The following is a 15,269-nucleotide window of genomic DNA, read 5'->3' as shown; positions in this document are numbered from 1 at the left end:
CTTCCACTAGTCTACTCGGCACTCAGAATTGTAATAAATAGATGCACAGTCTTTTCAGGCCCTGGTAACTCGGCATGAGCTCTACGAAGTGTCAGTCCCCCATGTCCTACACATGCTTCTCGATCGTGAAAGAATGCTGAATATTTCACCAGTTTCGATCTAGAAGACGTCAACATTATCCCGCACTTCACCACGGGCAAGACGCTCACGAGAGCGGCCAGAAAAGGGATGGCTAAGGCCAGCTCCTTGCCGCTATTCAAAAGCCACTTTCAAACAAAGAGCAGTGAGCCTGATCCGCTGAAGTGGAAGAATAATGCGGCTTCCATCCAGATATGGAAGGAAACTCAAGCCAGGTCATCGGAGGTAAATTGAATTCAGCTTTCTGGAAAGCCTGTCTACATTGCTAATTAACGGCGGATAGAGTGGAAGCTTAAGTTCAGGCACAATACTAGAGAACGGAGTTCCAGACCGTAGGATTGTTATATACGGCGCTGGGGTTGAGGGTAGATCCATTGCGATCATAAAGTGTAAGCACACCTTATGGAAGTTCATCATCGAATTCGATACTGAAAAGCTACATCGTCTAGTTCACCAAAACTTCAAGATCGACAAAGACAAAGACATTTGGGATAAAGAAAATGAGCCGCAAAACGAGGGCGAGACAAGTGATCCCTTCGTGAGCTTTGTTCCACGAGACAAGTCTCGCGACGAGAAGTTTTCTGTGACCATCATACATCCTTCGCGGGATAGTGAAGGAAAGCCAGGCTTTGCCGCAATTCCCCTTTACCCTGAAGCACTTGGCAAGTATGAAAACGAGAACAGAATATATTGTAAGGAGATATCTCTCAAATTCACGAGTAGCCAAAGTAAGCGCAGTATCACGCAAATACATTATCATGACTGGGCTGATCCGTCAAGCAGACCGGAAGAAATTCTCGCAACAATATCTCTGGCGGTACCAAAAGTGGAGCAACGAACGTAAGGGTATACATGGCTGGCATGATGTATAGTCTCCCATGGGATATTCTACTTAACCCAACTATTACAAATGGGGCATCAGTTCCTTTTTCATATAACCCTATAAGTTAAATTTAGTGAGGCCATTGGCCACGGCTACACATCGTCTCGCAAGCATAATATTTTTCCGTAATATTCTCAGATATTGCTCCAATGACTGTTGTATGTGTTTTTCTATTCAGCTGATCCAATGAGTGCCCATTGTTGTCTTTCCCAAGCTTCTGGAGACACCGACCAGCGCGGTCAATGCCCCAGCAGAAACACTCTCACCACCCATTGGCGAGCTCATAGAAGGCACCCAGGCTTTGTTCAGTATGGGGCTCGATCTGGCTGCGCTGCTCGCTGTCGGTGGTGACATCGGCGGCGGCATCTTCTTACAGAAAATTAGGATCGGTGGCCCAAACGACAGCGTCGGCCTCGTGAACGGCGCACTTAATGACATTTTCGGCATTCGCTCCTGTATTTCCAGCCACAGTAAGCCTACCCTTCTTTCCCCCGTCACTACCCATGCACCGCTAACCGACCCCAGGTTGAAGTTCAACGAAGGTGATGCATCGGCTACCCGCGAAGACGTCTATCTCAACAGCGACAACATCTCCCTCCAGCCCACCCTCTTCCAGCAACTGCACCAACGCGCCTAACTTCCCCGATGCCAATCGCACGGACATGAAGTCGGAGGGCTGGTCGAGCTGGAGCGAAGAGTATGTTGGCAAGGCGAAAGATAATGCAGTTGGGAGCGGATGGCATAAGAAATAAATGGGATTCAATGAACTGACCGATTAATCTTTTAATATACATAGTAAATGAGCATTTTTGACGACCAAAACTTTAAGCAACAGAACTTGAAAACACAGTTGAAAGATCCGAACTCCTTTTTCCATTTGAAGTAATGATGTATATTACTAGAATTCTTCTTCCCATTCGTACGTAAGATGAACTATGGACCAGCAAACGCATACAACCACAGTACTCCCCATATGTGACAGTGCTCAGAAATTAGTACATCTCTGACCCACCGTCTGTTGAGTAACACCACGGGAACTCTTCCGAGAGTGCAGCCAGTTCGCTATCCTGGCTTTGCCAATCCAGCGGTTGGAAAGAGCTGGTGTCATTGTTTGCAGAGAATCCAGAGCGGGGCGGGATGTCACAAGGCTGGCTGTTCGTCGAGGGAACGATCGAAGATTGTCGGCGGGAAAGATGCGTATGTTGCCGACGCTGACGTGAGACCGATGTTGAAGCAGCACGACCTGGTTCAGGGAAACCCAGTGAGCTGCTTGAGACGCGATGATGTATTGTACTGGGAAATACTTGAGGACTCGGTTCGGGCAAGAAAGGATTCCAGCAGGCGTTAGCAGAATTCTGTGGCGCGGGGTCGCTGGAGTGGGCTGCCCGGCTGGCTGGATTCGATGGCTGGGATGGACCAGGGGTAACTCTGGTAGCTCTTGCGTGAGGGCGGATATCGGTCGCCTGAGTGTGTAAAGATGCAGCCTCTCCTCGCCAGTATGCCGCCATGGTTTCATTCAAGACATCTGTAGCCATGCCAACGATCCCATTCAAGAATTCCGTATTGGAACTGATTGCTACATCCTCTTGCATTCTGCGGTGTAGGCGTAAGGATAGCTCCTGCCGAATGTATGTTTCGTAGGATTTAAGTGATTTTTGAGCTTCCTGCTTGCGGAGAATGGCTTGGTCTGTCCAGTCTGTAAATGCATTAGTCCCCAAAAGTATTAGCGACATTAGTTTGGAGGTGGGACACTTACAAGGTGAAGGGATTTTGTCATCGGGATCATCCGGGAAAAGGATCTGGTAGATTGTTCTCCACTTCTCCTCCGGAGTCTTACCCCGCATCTTGTCGCTGATCTTGGCTCTTTGAACCCTGTCAAATCCATCAAGGATCGGGTGCTGCTCCTCCGGCAGAACTTCACGGCAGGCTCTCACATGGTTCCCGAAATCTGTTTCTATGACAGGTTGGTAGCATCTGGGGCAGAGAATTGGATTCTCGTGAGTTCGGTAAAGGTGTTCCCTGGTCGAAGGGTAGTCAGCGTCAAATCTGTGGAATAGAATCTATTGAATGCTCGCGGGGTATGTGTCTTTAGCACTACGTACTTCAAAGTAGATATACTTTTGAACCCGTGTTGAACACAAGACCCTGCCTTCGGAGTTCTCTCGGGATCTCTTTGGAAAAACGGGCACGCAAGTCTCCGTTCAGGAGGTGGGCTTGAATCTCTTGGTGCTTTGGGTCCTCGACGCTGGCCTCTGCGCTCCTCCTCATCATCGTCATCACGAGGGGGGCCGCGAATTGAGACCCTGCGCTTTTGCATACTGATCGATCTATTCTCTGAGGACCTGCTGTGGTGAGGGACAGTTGAGCCGCTGCGTTCATTGCCTTCGCCATTACCATGCTTCTGGATACCGTGTTCATGACCATGGGATGCATTACGGAGATTAAACTCCGCTACAGCAAAAGGCTGTCTGGAGTACTTGTCTTCAAGAATTGCTTTGTATGGATTGGAGGAGTTCAGTGCTAACTTTCTTGTAGCACACTGTGCCACGTCTCGACTCACAAAAACGTCTGCTCCATGTCGATGATGATAGTTCAGATCGGAATCATAGGCATCAAAATCGTCGGATGAAGACTCGCAGTCACTCTCATCTCCTGAGAGGGTTGCGGAGCTACCAGTAGTAGGCGTCATGATAGCCTCGGATGTGGAGCTCTCTTCGAAAGATACACGGCGTGATGGTGTACGTATCTGGGCGGAACCTGGATTGCTGTGGAGTCTCATGATCGGCTTTGGCGAAGGTTGGGTGTTCGCTACTTCTTCGGATGCCCCAATCATGCGGATTGGGCCTTCATGCATCGGATAGATCCCGGATCGGGACGTTGGCTCGCTCTTTACCGGGGGTCTGTAGTGGTAGGGATCCTGGATAGATCCGCTCCACCCTTGGCTGACTACAGACTCCGAGATCTCGTTCCGGTCTTCAAAATCACTATTAGAACATGGTTGGGACGAGCTTTTGGTATATCGGTCAACCTACGCTTCGTTCGAAGAGTCGATTTAGCAGACGCATCACTGCTACTGAAACTGGCATACTGCTGTTCAAGGGCAAGGCCTCCCAACAAGGCCTGAATTGTGTTCAGGTTTTGGAGCTTGGAGTTGCTCCGCGCCGTGTCTGGAGATGGCGACCGAGGGGGACAGTCTCTCAGAGACTTCTCAAGTGTACTTGAAACACCCTTTTTGCCTTCCGCCATGGCGGACATGCGGGGATCCGGTGCATTCGGATCAATCGTCTTCAGAGCCGCCGGCTTCTGATTGCATGTCCGGCAAAACGGATGGCCGGTCTCATCGAAGTCCCATTCTCTGTTTTCACAATTGCAGGTGAAGGGTGACTTCTTGGCATGAGAAGGGTCATTGTCTTCCGTCTTCCTGGATTTTGTCTTGGATTTTCGATGAGATGACCGCTTACTGTCTTTTTGCTTCGATGATGGTAACGACTCTTTCCGATGTTTGCTTGAAAGCGACGCCTTCCAGCTCAAGTCCGAACTCATCTGAGTAACCGACATCGCTATCAGAAATCTTCAAGTATAAATGTGCTTGGGGGGGTTTTCAGGGGAAATGAGGGGACCACGGTGATGAAGAAGCGAAGAAATCCACTCCCTCAACAACATGTGGGACTGCATGGCTGATAGTAATTAAAGGAGTTTTCGTAATTGTTGCGACCTCCATGTGCGCAGTTGCGCAGAAGCGACACGATACCGCAAGCCACAAATTATCGCTTAGGTACACGTCAGAAACCCCGGGTTTCAGGGTCCTCGCCTGCAACTTTCGAACTGCACACAAAAAAGGCGTCAGTCAGAACATTGTCGGGACTGGAACATGTTGAAGGTGAGACCAATGCCAGTGTCAGAATCCGGATGAGGCTCCACGAGGGAATAAAAACCGGTGTCGAGAATCATGTTTCCATTTTATCCGGTCGCAGGCGATGTCGCAAAAAATAAAATAAACAAAAACCTAGTCGCCCGCAGCGAAATTGACTTCGGCATCGGTGTCATATCGGCGGCGTCTTGAATGCCATGGAGGGGTGGGTGTGCTGTCCCAGCGACTGTGACACTGCCACGCCGACAACGTGGACACGTCACCTTCGAGGAGTCGGTGGACAGAGACCAGCCGCGTTTCCGGCTACTATTGGCCGACACCTCTTGCACACCAAGATCTGTAGCTGGTGTTGCGTGTCTACGGCAAGAATCAAATGAGTGGCGTGGTCAAGATGATGATCGATCGATAGGTGCGGGCGCATCTTCCTGCCCCACGTCCAGTGCGCTAACCCAACAGGGCAGTGGCAGGTCATCCCCGGATGGTAAACGTCCCGAAAGCAGAAACAACGCTAACCGCAAATCTTCATGAATCGCATTGAACAGTAAAGTAAATATACTTCCCATTACGATGCACTATTATTCACTATTGGTACTGTGTATTACGCAAAGAGATTGTCGAACTCGCTGCTGTTATCATTTGGGTAAGTAACTTTGTGTGTGTAGCAGTCTTGTTGAATTATCGGCCTGTAGAGTTGGCGCATTGCTTGGGCCCGGGTATCTAAGAGCTGAAATACAGCCAATCGACCATAAGTTCATTCACAAAGTTTATTACGGTAGCCCCGTGCGCTCTAAGACAGGAATACAACTCCACCATGTTCATGGAATACACTGTGTTCTTCAAACAACTTTCAACAGGCCGACTCGGCGGCCAAATTTTCCTGTGAAGGCAAGGGGCTTAGGGTAGCCTGAACGGGACGTAATGGTACCCTTGCGCACGTATTCTTAAAACAACTCATGCGGTGCCTGGTCATACCTATTTTGTCCCAAGTGTGGGGGACCCTATCAAACACGCTTCGTGCTGGTTACATGCCAAGAGTATAAAGATATTCTTGGCTTGGAGTGATACACGACCGTAGACCGTCCCCTTCATATTTTAGGCGACAACATATGGGTATATACAATATATTTACTATAGAAGATCGGGCAGTAACTTGATGTCTACTAAATCATTTTGCTCCCTATATGATACATACAACTCTTGCTTATACGTTGGTTTTCGTTTTTCGAACTCCGTCGCGTGTAACGGGACAAGGCTGCGGGGGCAATGCAGCTTATTTTTGGTTCCCACCTAACCTCGCATGGGAGGGTAGCACGCATGGCAGCCTTCCGCCATGGTGTAACACAAACACAATTTTGTCGCCAAGCCACACTCAACGATTCAACTCAGCTGCAATCGGAAATCCCTTCCTGACGTACTTGCCAGTCCAGGCTGCAGCCGTTGACATTGAAGAGGTATATATGCTCTTTTGTCCAGATTTGTTCATTCGATTAAATTAAGCAATCCCTGCAACACAAACTTCTGAACATCTTTACGAAAGGCCATTGATTACAAGATGGCGAAGACCACAGAATCTAATCACCGAGAATGGATTCCCTCAATGTTGCGAAAGTCCTGGGCCCTTTCATTGGCATTTCTATCTTTACTATTAGCGGCAATTCTTGAGATCTTGGATATCCTCGTTTCCAAGAATCAAGGAATCCCAACTCCCAACGCTTACGCAATCCTACCTATTCGGTACCTTCCCACAGCTGCAACCATCGCATTGGGATTCATGTGGAAAGCCTTAGCCGGGGATATCAAGATGGTTCTGCCGTGGTCTGTAATGAGTACCAGTGAAAAGTGGACGGATCCGGCAGACACACTCACGTTGAACTACATTAATGGGATCGAGGTGGCATCCATTGTCAAGACGTGCAAGCGAAAGCACTGGGCCATGTTCCTTGTCCTTATCATGATCCTCTTTGCCGGATTATCAGTCGCCCTCGCCAACATTCTTACATACACCAACCCAGCTGCAATAACTACAACAACTCATGAGCTGGTGAAGACCTCAACCTTCAGTTTGGAGAATGCCTTCGTCTCTCGCGAAGGTGAAATCGCGATGCCACTCGGACACCTCGGGAACCAGCCATACGCAGCAGTGACTGTGAAAAGGTTATACGGAGGAAAGGCCACCGCTTGGACCAAGGATGGATATTCTTTCGAATCATTTAGCTATCCTTCCAACCCAGTCCCTGATTCGTCAATCATCGAGGCAACCGTGTCATCCATATGGGCCGGGCTGAACTGCGATAAACTTGGATATCCGCCATATCCGAACGATACGCTGATGCGATACTACTTCGAGGCCAATGCCACGGATCTGTCCTTGCGTGGCTGCCAAAGTCCAACACTGCAGCTCGTAGGAGATGTCGGAATCTCTTTAGCTCTGCATACACTGGGATGGACCAATGTCACGACTTGCAGCAAGGATAGTGACAACAAACTCTTCTTGGCTACCATCGCGAAACCGACACGAGTGGACGAGGATGGGTTTCCAACGCTCTTTAAGGCTACAGGTCTCATGTGCAACACGGTCTTTACCGCCCAAAACCCATCTGTTCGGGCCAATGCATCATCCGGCGACATTATCGACTATAGGGTACTCTCTGAGCCTGTCTCGATCAATCATCTGATGTCCACGGAAGCGATTTGGATTTACCTCAACAATCCAACTTCTCTGCTTTTCCAACAGGGGTTGAGTTCAACTTCGATATCTGCAGACATGGAGACCGTGGTAAATGTCTCCAGACAGCTTGCGGCTGGCCAGACTGCTTTTGATTCTTTCTTCGAGATTCTCACAGACGGCCGGCTAGAGGAGACCGTGGACATTTACTTCGACAATACTGACATTTTCAGAAGCGAAGTAGAAGAGCTGGGGAACGAAATACTTTCGCAAGTTATCAATATGCTTGGTAAGAAGAACGAGTCACAGCCAATCTCAGGATCGTGTACAACTCAGGAGTCACGACTTTTCATTCAACCAATAGCATTACGAGCACTACAAGCTCTTTTGCTTTTAGCTTGCGTAACTGCTATGCTACTTTCCTCGTTTATCCGGCCGCGTTCTCACCTTCAGGAAAGTCCAGCGTCTATGGCAGCCGCGGCAGTCACATTAGCGACATCAGACCCGCGTACAGAAGACTTCTTCACCCAGCACAGCACCACTTCGGATAACTGCATTCGAGATGCACTGTGTGGACAGCAATGCAGATTTACGTCCGATTCACGGCCGCAGATTGAGATGCATTACGACGCCACGATGTCCAGAGAATCGATAACAGATCACCACGAGAAAAGCACAAATTCAGGGTGGCAGCCGCTTGCGTTTAGGAAGTGGGCAAAGTGGTGCACGATTTTGGTTATAGCAATAGCCATTGCTGCGCTTGCCATTCTGCAGTCATTTTCAGATCGGTATTCCGGCCTGAGTAGCAGTAGCTCCGCAACACAGGCTACCCTTGGTTACATTACTACCATTTTACTGTTATTACTGAGCTACATTTGCTCTGGAATCGATGGTTCCATCAAATCATTAAACTCATATAGCAGTCTTCGGAATTCGCCGAGGCGACGGCCTCTACTTCTTGGATGGAAAGAATCACCTACGTTTTGGGTACCATTCCGTGCAACTGGCATCAAATCAGGCCTCGCTATCATTGTCTCGTCCATGACAGTCCTGACCTTTCCATTCATCAAGATCGTTTCTGCAGGACTATTCGCGAATGTTCAGATACTCACTACGCAAACAAATGTCACCGTGGACATGGACACGAGTCTCCTGGACCATCTTGAAGACGATTTCTTTTTCGATAGTACTATTCAAGTGCTCCAAACGCAGGATCATGCCTCCAAGCTCACAGACTGGATTGTAACCTCCAACTCGAACATTGGGCAAAGCTTTGGCATAGTCGACAACATCGTCCTCAGTAATTTTACTGGATTTGCCAATGTGTCTAGTTACGAGTCAATGGCAGGCTACGAGGTACGGGCCCGTGTACCTGCGATAGCCGTGGACGTTCGGTGCAGTAGCATTGCTGAAGACGGATTTGCTGTCACGAAGCTGGAAAACGACAGATGCGAAACGCCCATGTTCGACTTTCAGTGTACAGCCGCTGAATGCCGAAACATGACCCTTTTGAATGAACCCTCGGTACTCAACAATCTTACATATCTCACCCTCGACGGTGGTGATCCTACATGCATTCCTCAGCCATATACGGGGGTCTGTTTTTTCCCATCACCGGCCACAATGGGAATACTCCTGGCCGATTTCACAGCCGTCCAGCCACAAACGACCAATGCTTCCGGTGCCCATATCACGGTCACAATCGAGTCACGCAGCACCAAAGCTCCAACCCTCCGAATGGCCCTCTGCAGAAGCAACATCAGCCTCGTCGAAATCGACGCATCATTCACGCAGCAGGACAACAACCCGCCATCGTCCCACACCCTCTGGACGCCATCCCGCGTCGACCACAGCTCCACCACATACATCAAGCCCTACAAAACCACCTCGTTCTTCGACAGCCTCGCGCCCTGGGGCGGCTGGGGCGGCCGCTTCTTCGACAAGTCTATCGGCGGCACACTCAACAGCACCACGCTCTGGCCCACGTCCGGCGGCAGCATCAACACCTTCCAGCTGCTCGCCGCCTTCTCCTCGCACTCGGGCAACCTGTCCGCCCTCCTCGACCCCGCGCAGCTCGCCCGTACCAGCGAAGACGTGTACACGGCCTACGCGACGCAGATGCTAGCGCAGCTCCGCCCCGCCGCCCGCGCCCTGACCAACGTCTCTGCGCCATCGGTCCAGCACGTTGCAGGTGTCCTGCTGGCTGATCATGCGCGCGTGGCGCAGGACCGCCGCACGACCGCCGTGCTCGAGGCGCTGCTGGCGCTCGTGCTGGCTAGCGTCCTGCTGTCGTTTTGGCGCTTCGGCGGTAGTGATGATGTTGTCCTGCCGAAGGAACCGGACTCTATCGCCGCCCGCTTCGCGCTGTTGGCTGGTAGTAGGTTGGTGCGGCGGCTGCGCGCTGAGGGCGTCGAGCGCGTGAGTGACTCTGATGTGTGGGAAGAGGTCGCGCGGTTGGGGTGGTGGAGGATCGAGCCTGACGACAATTCATCCAGGACGGGGATGGGGTCGGGAAGGATGTGGAGGTGGGGCATCGATGTTGGGGAGGATGTTCGTCTTGCTGGCTGGAATGAACCGCCAGAGGATGGGGGTGAGGGGCCGGCGGAGGACCAGCACGGTCAGGGGTTAACGGAAGGAGACGCGTGCCCGGGACGTATGGACGGTCTGCCTGCGTCGCAGTCGTTACTCCAGTCGGAAGAGGACTTATCGGCTGAAGGTCAACCTGATGGGATGACGCGGTCGGAATGTGATACACTTATAAGGCGAGGAACGTAGTGAACGGTGGCGTATATAGAACAGTAAATGCAATCTCGCCACTTCTCCATCATATGCGGATGATTGGTAGCAAAGACAGTTCGGTGCAACCCCGTGACGCGAAATGTGGAGTTTTGGGGAAGTGGAATCAATACTTATCCGCGTCAAACATCTACTCTGCTGTCAACAAGCCATTTCAGCCGATTGCCTCGATTGCCAATTAACAAGCCTATTCCCAGAAGTCCAGCCTCTTTTGCTCTTTCGGGAGCGCAAACTGAGTAAGTCACTAGTAATGTACTAGCCGTAGGAAAATGATCGTAGTCAAATTCGATAAGAATATTGAAGCCACATTAGCTGTTTCCATATTCCTGTCCCCCTGGGCCATTACCTCAGTGTTACCCGTTGCATGGGTATCTGTATTCGTGCAATCCCGGAAGGCGTCTTGAGACCAAAGTCATCGGGTGTAATCTTGAGCCACCCGATTCTTTCAGAGAATCTATGGTGCCTTTCAAGCACCAAAACTGTGAGAACGTCATTTCTGTCGCGCTTCAAAATCAATCCAGGGCATCTTTCCGTTAACAGCTTCCTAAACAGCGGCGAGCCTTCGTTGACACGTATGTCAAAAACAACCCGCAATGAAAGCCTGACTCCCGCCAATGTCGTCACTGCCCACCAATTCTTCTTTGTAGATCCGTATTCGAATTCGAGATGTAGCACTGGTGCTACGATCTGTACCAGACGGGATAGCTTTGGGACTTCTCCTCGTTGACAGTGATTGCATAATTCATCCAAGCTTATGCTCCCCCCTTTGCGAAGTTTGAAGGATACTGTCGTTCCTTCGATAGGCCCAATACACATTGGTATATCTTCATATGAGCTTGCCCCAGACAGGATTTCGATTGAGGGCTCATCCAACCACAGACTATCTTGCAAATCGGGCTCTTCGGACTGAACGACCCCTTGCCAACCAACCCAGGACCAGCTTGGAAATGTCCCACATCGTTTGGAAGGCGCATTCAGAGTCCAACACATATGTTCAAGGAAATCGGTGGTATCCTTGAAGACAGGGATTCCCCAGATGTGACCTCTGATGCGATTGGCTTTCGTGAAGCTTTGAAGCAGCCCTTGAAACGCATAAAACCTGTCTGCCTGAACCGAAAACTTTCGCTTTGAGTAGTCCTCGATATGCTTGAAAATATTCGCGGACAACCGAGCGGGCGTGCGGAATGTTGGGCGGCGATCTACCTTTCGGTCTCTTATTGGAGGTGGCAGATCCGGTGGTTTCGCGTTGAGCAATCGCTGCAAAACATTGTCATAAGCCGTGTTCGCCGAAGAGCCGTTGCACTCAAAATACACCTGATGATCGGTGAAAAAGAGCCTCCGGCGAGACAATATCGCTTCTTGATAGGTCCAGCCCCTGGTGGCCCATACAGAGCGCTCGATAGCGGATTTTGGATGCGGCATCGTTGCTACGAGCATGCGCCCGTCGATCACGGCGAATGGGTGGCTCCGGCGTGGTCGAGTCATGACACCGGGAAGACCGTGATCAGGACCATTGCCGCATGCCGCAATAATCGTAACGAAAGCATTGTTATAGATCAAATGCATCTGTATGATCTGGGAATGTCTGTGCTCTTCGTGGCGTTGGGAAATGCAGTAGCGATCGATCCAGAGATATTTAAGACCGAGCTCTTTCGAAACCTTCATCGCGTCCTCGACAGTGTTCGGTGCCGGGTTGGGCACAGTGATCGTGTCCTTGTCGGCGATATGCTCCTCTTGCCCCCAGACGTATGATAGCGCTGCATACTTGACTGACCCTGTGACCTCAACTATTTCTCGCGTATCGACGTCGATAAGGCGCAGTCCAGTGACTCTTAGTCCGCTGTCCTCAACGCAGCTTGTCAAATGGTTGCTTTGGCATGATTCCATCCATTTGCGTAGGATTTCAAAGTCGACTTGAGGACTCTTGAAAATCCGCTTTGCATTCTCGAGGATGTCGCTGTTACTTTTGCGGCCCGCGAGCACAGCTATGGCACCTCGGTCAGGCCACTTTGTGTGCGAATCCTTGGCGGTATCGACATCAAAACAGAAGGGGCCAAGGAGTGACCTCATATGTGCGAGATTGAAGTAGAGCCTCGAATACTCCGAATCGACGGGCCAAACGACTAAACGGCGACTTGTCCTCTTGACCGGGTGGGCTATGGCCATCATTTGGCAAATTGGACAGGCCGATTCCCCATCTACATCCTCTGAAGGCGAAAGCTCTCCTGAGATATCGGAATGCACGTAGGAATTAGGTGCTGACAGGGCTTCTCTGAACTTGATGGTGCTGCATCGCGCGCAGAAGAGATCCGGCGGCTGTTGTGCGCAGGAGAGAGCCGACGGCTGCAGGCAGAGGGGAGCTGCGGCTTTTACGGACAGAGCGGGGCTTTTCGTTGTCATTGCCGAAGGAACTGTCGGAAGAACCTCCGAACTTTGTTCATCGTGGTAGTCCATGGGACGTTACGGTGAAAGAGGATCGATGAATAGATAGAGGAATTTTGAAGCGCTTAAGGGTGGAAACTAGTGGAGCAGAATTTGACAGCTGGATGCGGGCCACGTTTGCTCGCCGCACATTTTTCTTGGCAGTCAGCAATGATCACGAAGGTGGATCCTGCCCCGGTTGACGGGTCGGTACTGAATCGTCAACAGATTAGTAATCATCACACCTTATCTTCGTCATATATCGTCTCGTCTTGTCTTGTGTAAAGGACTTCTTTACACTGGGTGATGACATACTAAGCCTAAAAAGGTAATTCGCCCAGTATTGAGGTATCAAGAGGTAGGTGTACCAATTAATAAATGTTGAACAGTGCTGAGGAATGAACGCAGCGGCGAAACCACTTGTATATATACACCAATTGCTTGGGGCGATGACATAAAGTAAAATGAACGGATGACGTTTTGGTGGTGATACGAACAAGGTATCTGCCTTGGTGTTGAGGAAAAAGCAAAGAATACGGGAATTAAACTCGGCAGTCAATAAAGCAACACCCTGAGATCTGACAATAAACCACCCGTCGCTCGCCCCCCTCGAATAGATAAGGTTTACTAGCGTCGAACGCTTTGCGCGTGCGGTTATAGGATAAGGTGGGGATGAAGAGGTATCTACAGAGGGATATTATTGACTCTTAAAAGTCTTTAAACCCCTGGTCCGGAATATACAGCTCCAATGAGAAACAGAGACATGAGTAATCGTAGATAAAAGTGTTTTTTCATCAGAGGAGTATCGAACGCATGTCAAACCTTTTTTAGATACACTAGAAACTCGTCATAGGAATATATCAGCAAGACAACATATATAGGAGAGAGTATGGGAGATTCAAAAGGGATATGACTACCATAACGGCATTATAGATCCATTTTTTCAACCCCTTGCCACAACTGTTCGCATGTTGAGAGGAAGCCCCAAGGTCTGCTGCAGCTCCGCTCGGTAGCTATCTTGGCGGACTCGCCGTTAGGAGTTCCACAGCCGTCTTTGAGTAAAACAGTATCGAATCCTTTCGAGTTTGCATCTTGAAGTGTTCCCAGCACACATATGTCCGTATTGACACCGGTAAACAGCAACGTTGTAATCCCGTTCTCAAGTAGGTAGTCAGTGCAGTCCGTCATTGCGTCGCACATGCCCGATATCCTGTTTTTGTGGATGCGAAGGTCTGGACGCGAGGCCTTCAAGCCATCCTGGAACGCTTCTCCCAAGCCCCCGTGCAGCTCAGTATTCCATTGATCCCGCATGAGAAGTCTCCCGCCTTGAACTATTTCACCACTGTCCAGCTTGATTTGCCCGAGGTCGACACCAACTTCTCTGCCCGGCCTCAACGTACCGTCGTTGTTAAATCCGAATGTTCTCATAACGGTTGGAGGCGCAGTCTTCAGATCATCTTCTGATAGTCCCCAGTTGAGCCAGATGATTTGTATTCCAGCTTTGCGTGCAGCCGGGATACCGAGCCGAAGCAAGACTTCCTCTGCATCGTGGCCTTCGTACCGAGGCACGAGGGGTCGGGCGAGGAAGAGGTTTTGCATGTCAATTATGATGAGCGCGGTTTTGGTTGGAGAGATGGTGATGGGAGCATTGGCTGTCTCCATCCGGATCCGGGGGCGAATAGGTTCCGAGCTGGGTGTCGGCGGGTGTGTGAGGTCAAACCCTTCTTCAGCGGACCATAGCCAGAAATTTTTCTCATTCCCTATAACCTTAAGTTTGTCGGTATCAGTTTTTTGGCTGCCAGCGGCTTCATGAGTCTCGCGATAAGGCATCGGATTGGTTTCCATGTTGATGAACCTGCGATTAGAGATGTGTTAGCCTTGCGCTAGTCACGACACTATACTAAACTTGTACAAGTCTTTATATTACCAGAATTTGCCTTGAGATTATCTGTGGGGGAAAGAGAACAACCCGGAAAGTCTTCTGAGTACCAACAAAGCCAACAGTGATTCTGGGAATTTAATTCGAGTGACCGTTGAAGATTCTTGGAGCGATTTGTGGGAATTCTGTAAACTTCTGATAACCTACTTGTTCCTTGTTTAAGAACGAGAAATTTCCGTGAACCTCGGAAAAACTGTTGATATAATCATCCAATAGGACGAAAGCTTTTGATCCACTGGTGGGACTACCTAGAGTGGGGGAGAGATCCTGTTGCCTGACGCTTGGCCCAAAGAATGTGGGCCGAGTTGTCATGGCTCGTGCGCCCGGCGAGCATTTATTTCTCAGTCGGCTATTCGCCAGTACTTCCCGATCAATACTCCAGCATAGGACTATCCGTTTGATTTAAAAGAAGTATCGACGGTGTCCTGTTTTTATAATGCAAGTTCCTCCGCAGTTTACATTTAAAACAAAAACCTGCACTGTACAATCCTTGCACATCCTGCGCACTTATCAGACATGGATGCATACCAAGAATAATTCTGCTACAATGAACAAC

General features: G+C 49.9%; 1 protein-coding gene across 1 annotated transcript; it reads left to right on the top strand.

The window, feature by feature from the left end:
* Nucleotides 1-9,180: 9,180 nt before the first annotated feature.
* On the top strand, nucleotides 9,181-10,332 carry LTHEOB_11045 (uncharacterized protein; the record flags this gene model as incomplete). The annotated part of the gene is made up of 1 exon (XM_035507758.1): nucleotides 9,181-10,332. The coding sequence occupies one exon, from the start codon at nucleotides 9,181-9,183 to the stop codon at nucleotides 10,330-10,332; it is 1,152 nt and encodes a 383-aa protein (XP_035366798.1).
* Between the last annotated feature and the right edge of the window lie 4,937 nt (nucleotides 10,333-15,269).

The sequence above is a fragment of the Lasiodiplodia theobromae genome (assembly GCF_012971845.1).
Source record: "Lasiodiplodia theobromae strain AM2As chromosome Unknown scaffold_44, whole genome shotgun sequence".
NCBI classification, from domain to species: domain Eukaryota; kingdom Fungi; phylum Ascomycota; class Dothideomycetes; order Botryosphaeriales; family Botryosphaeriaceae; genus Lasiodiplodia; species Lasiodiplodia theobromae.
The sequence above is the reverse complement of the archived record's forward strand: the minus strand, read 5'-3'. Positions and strand labels throughout refer to the sequence as shown.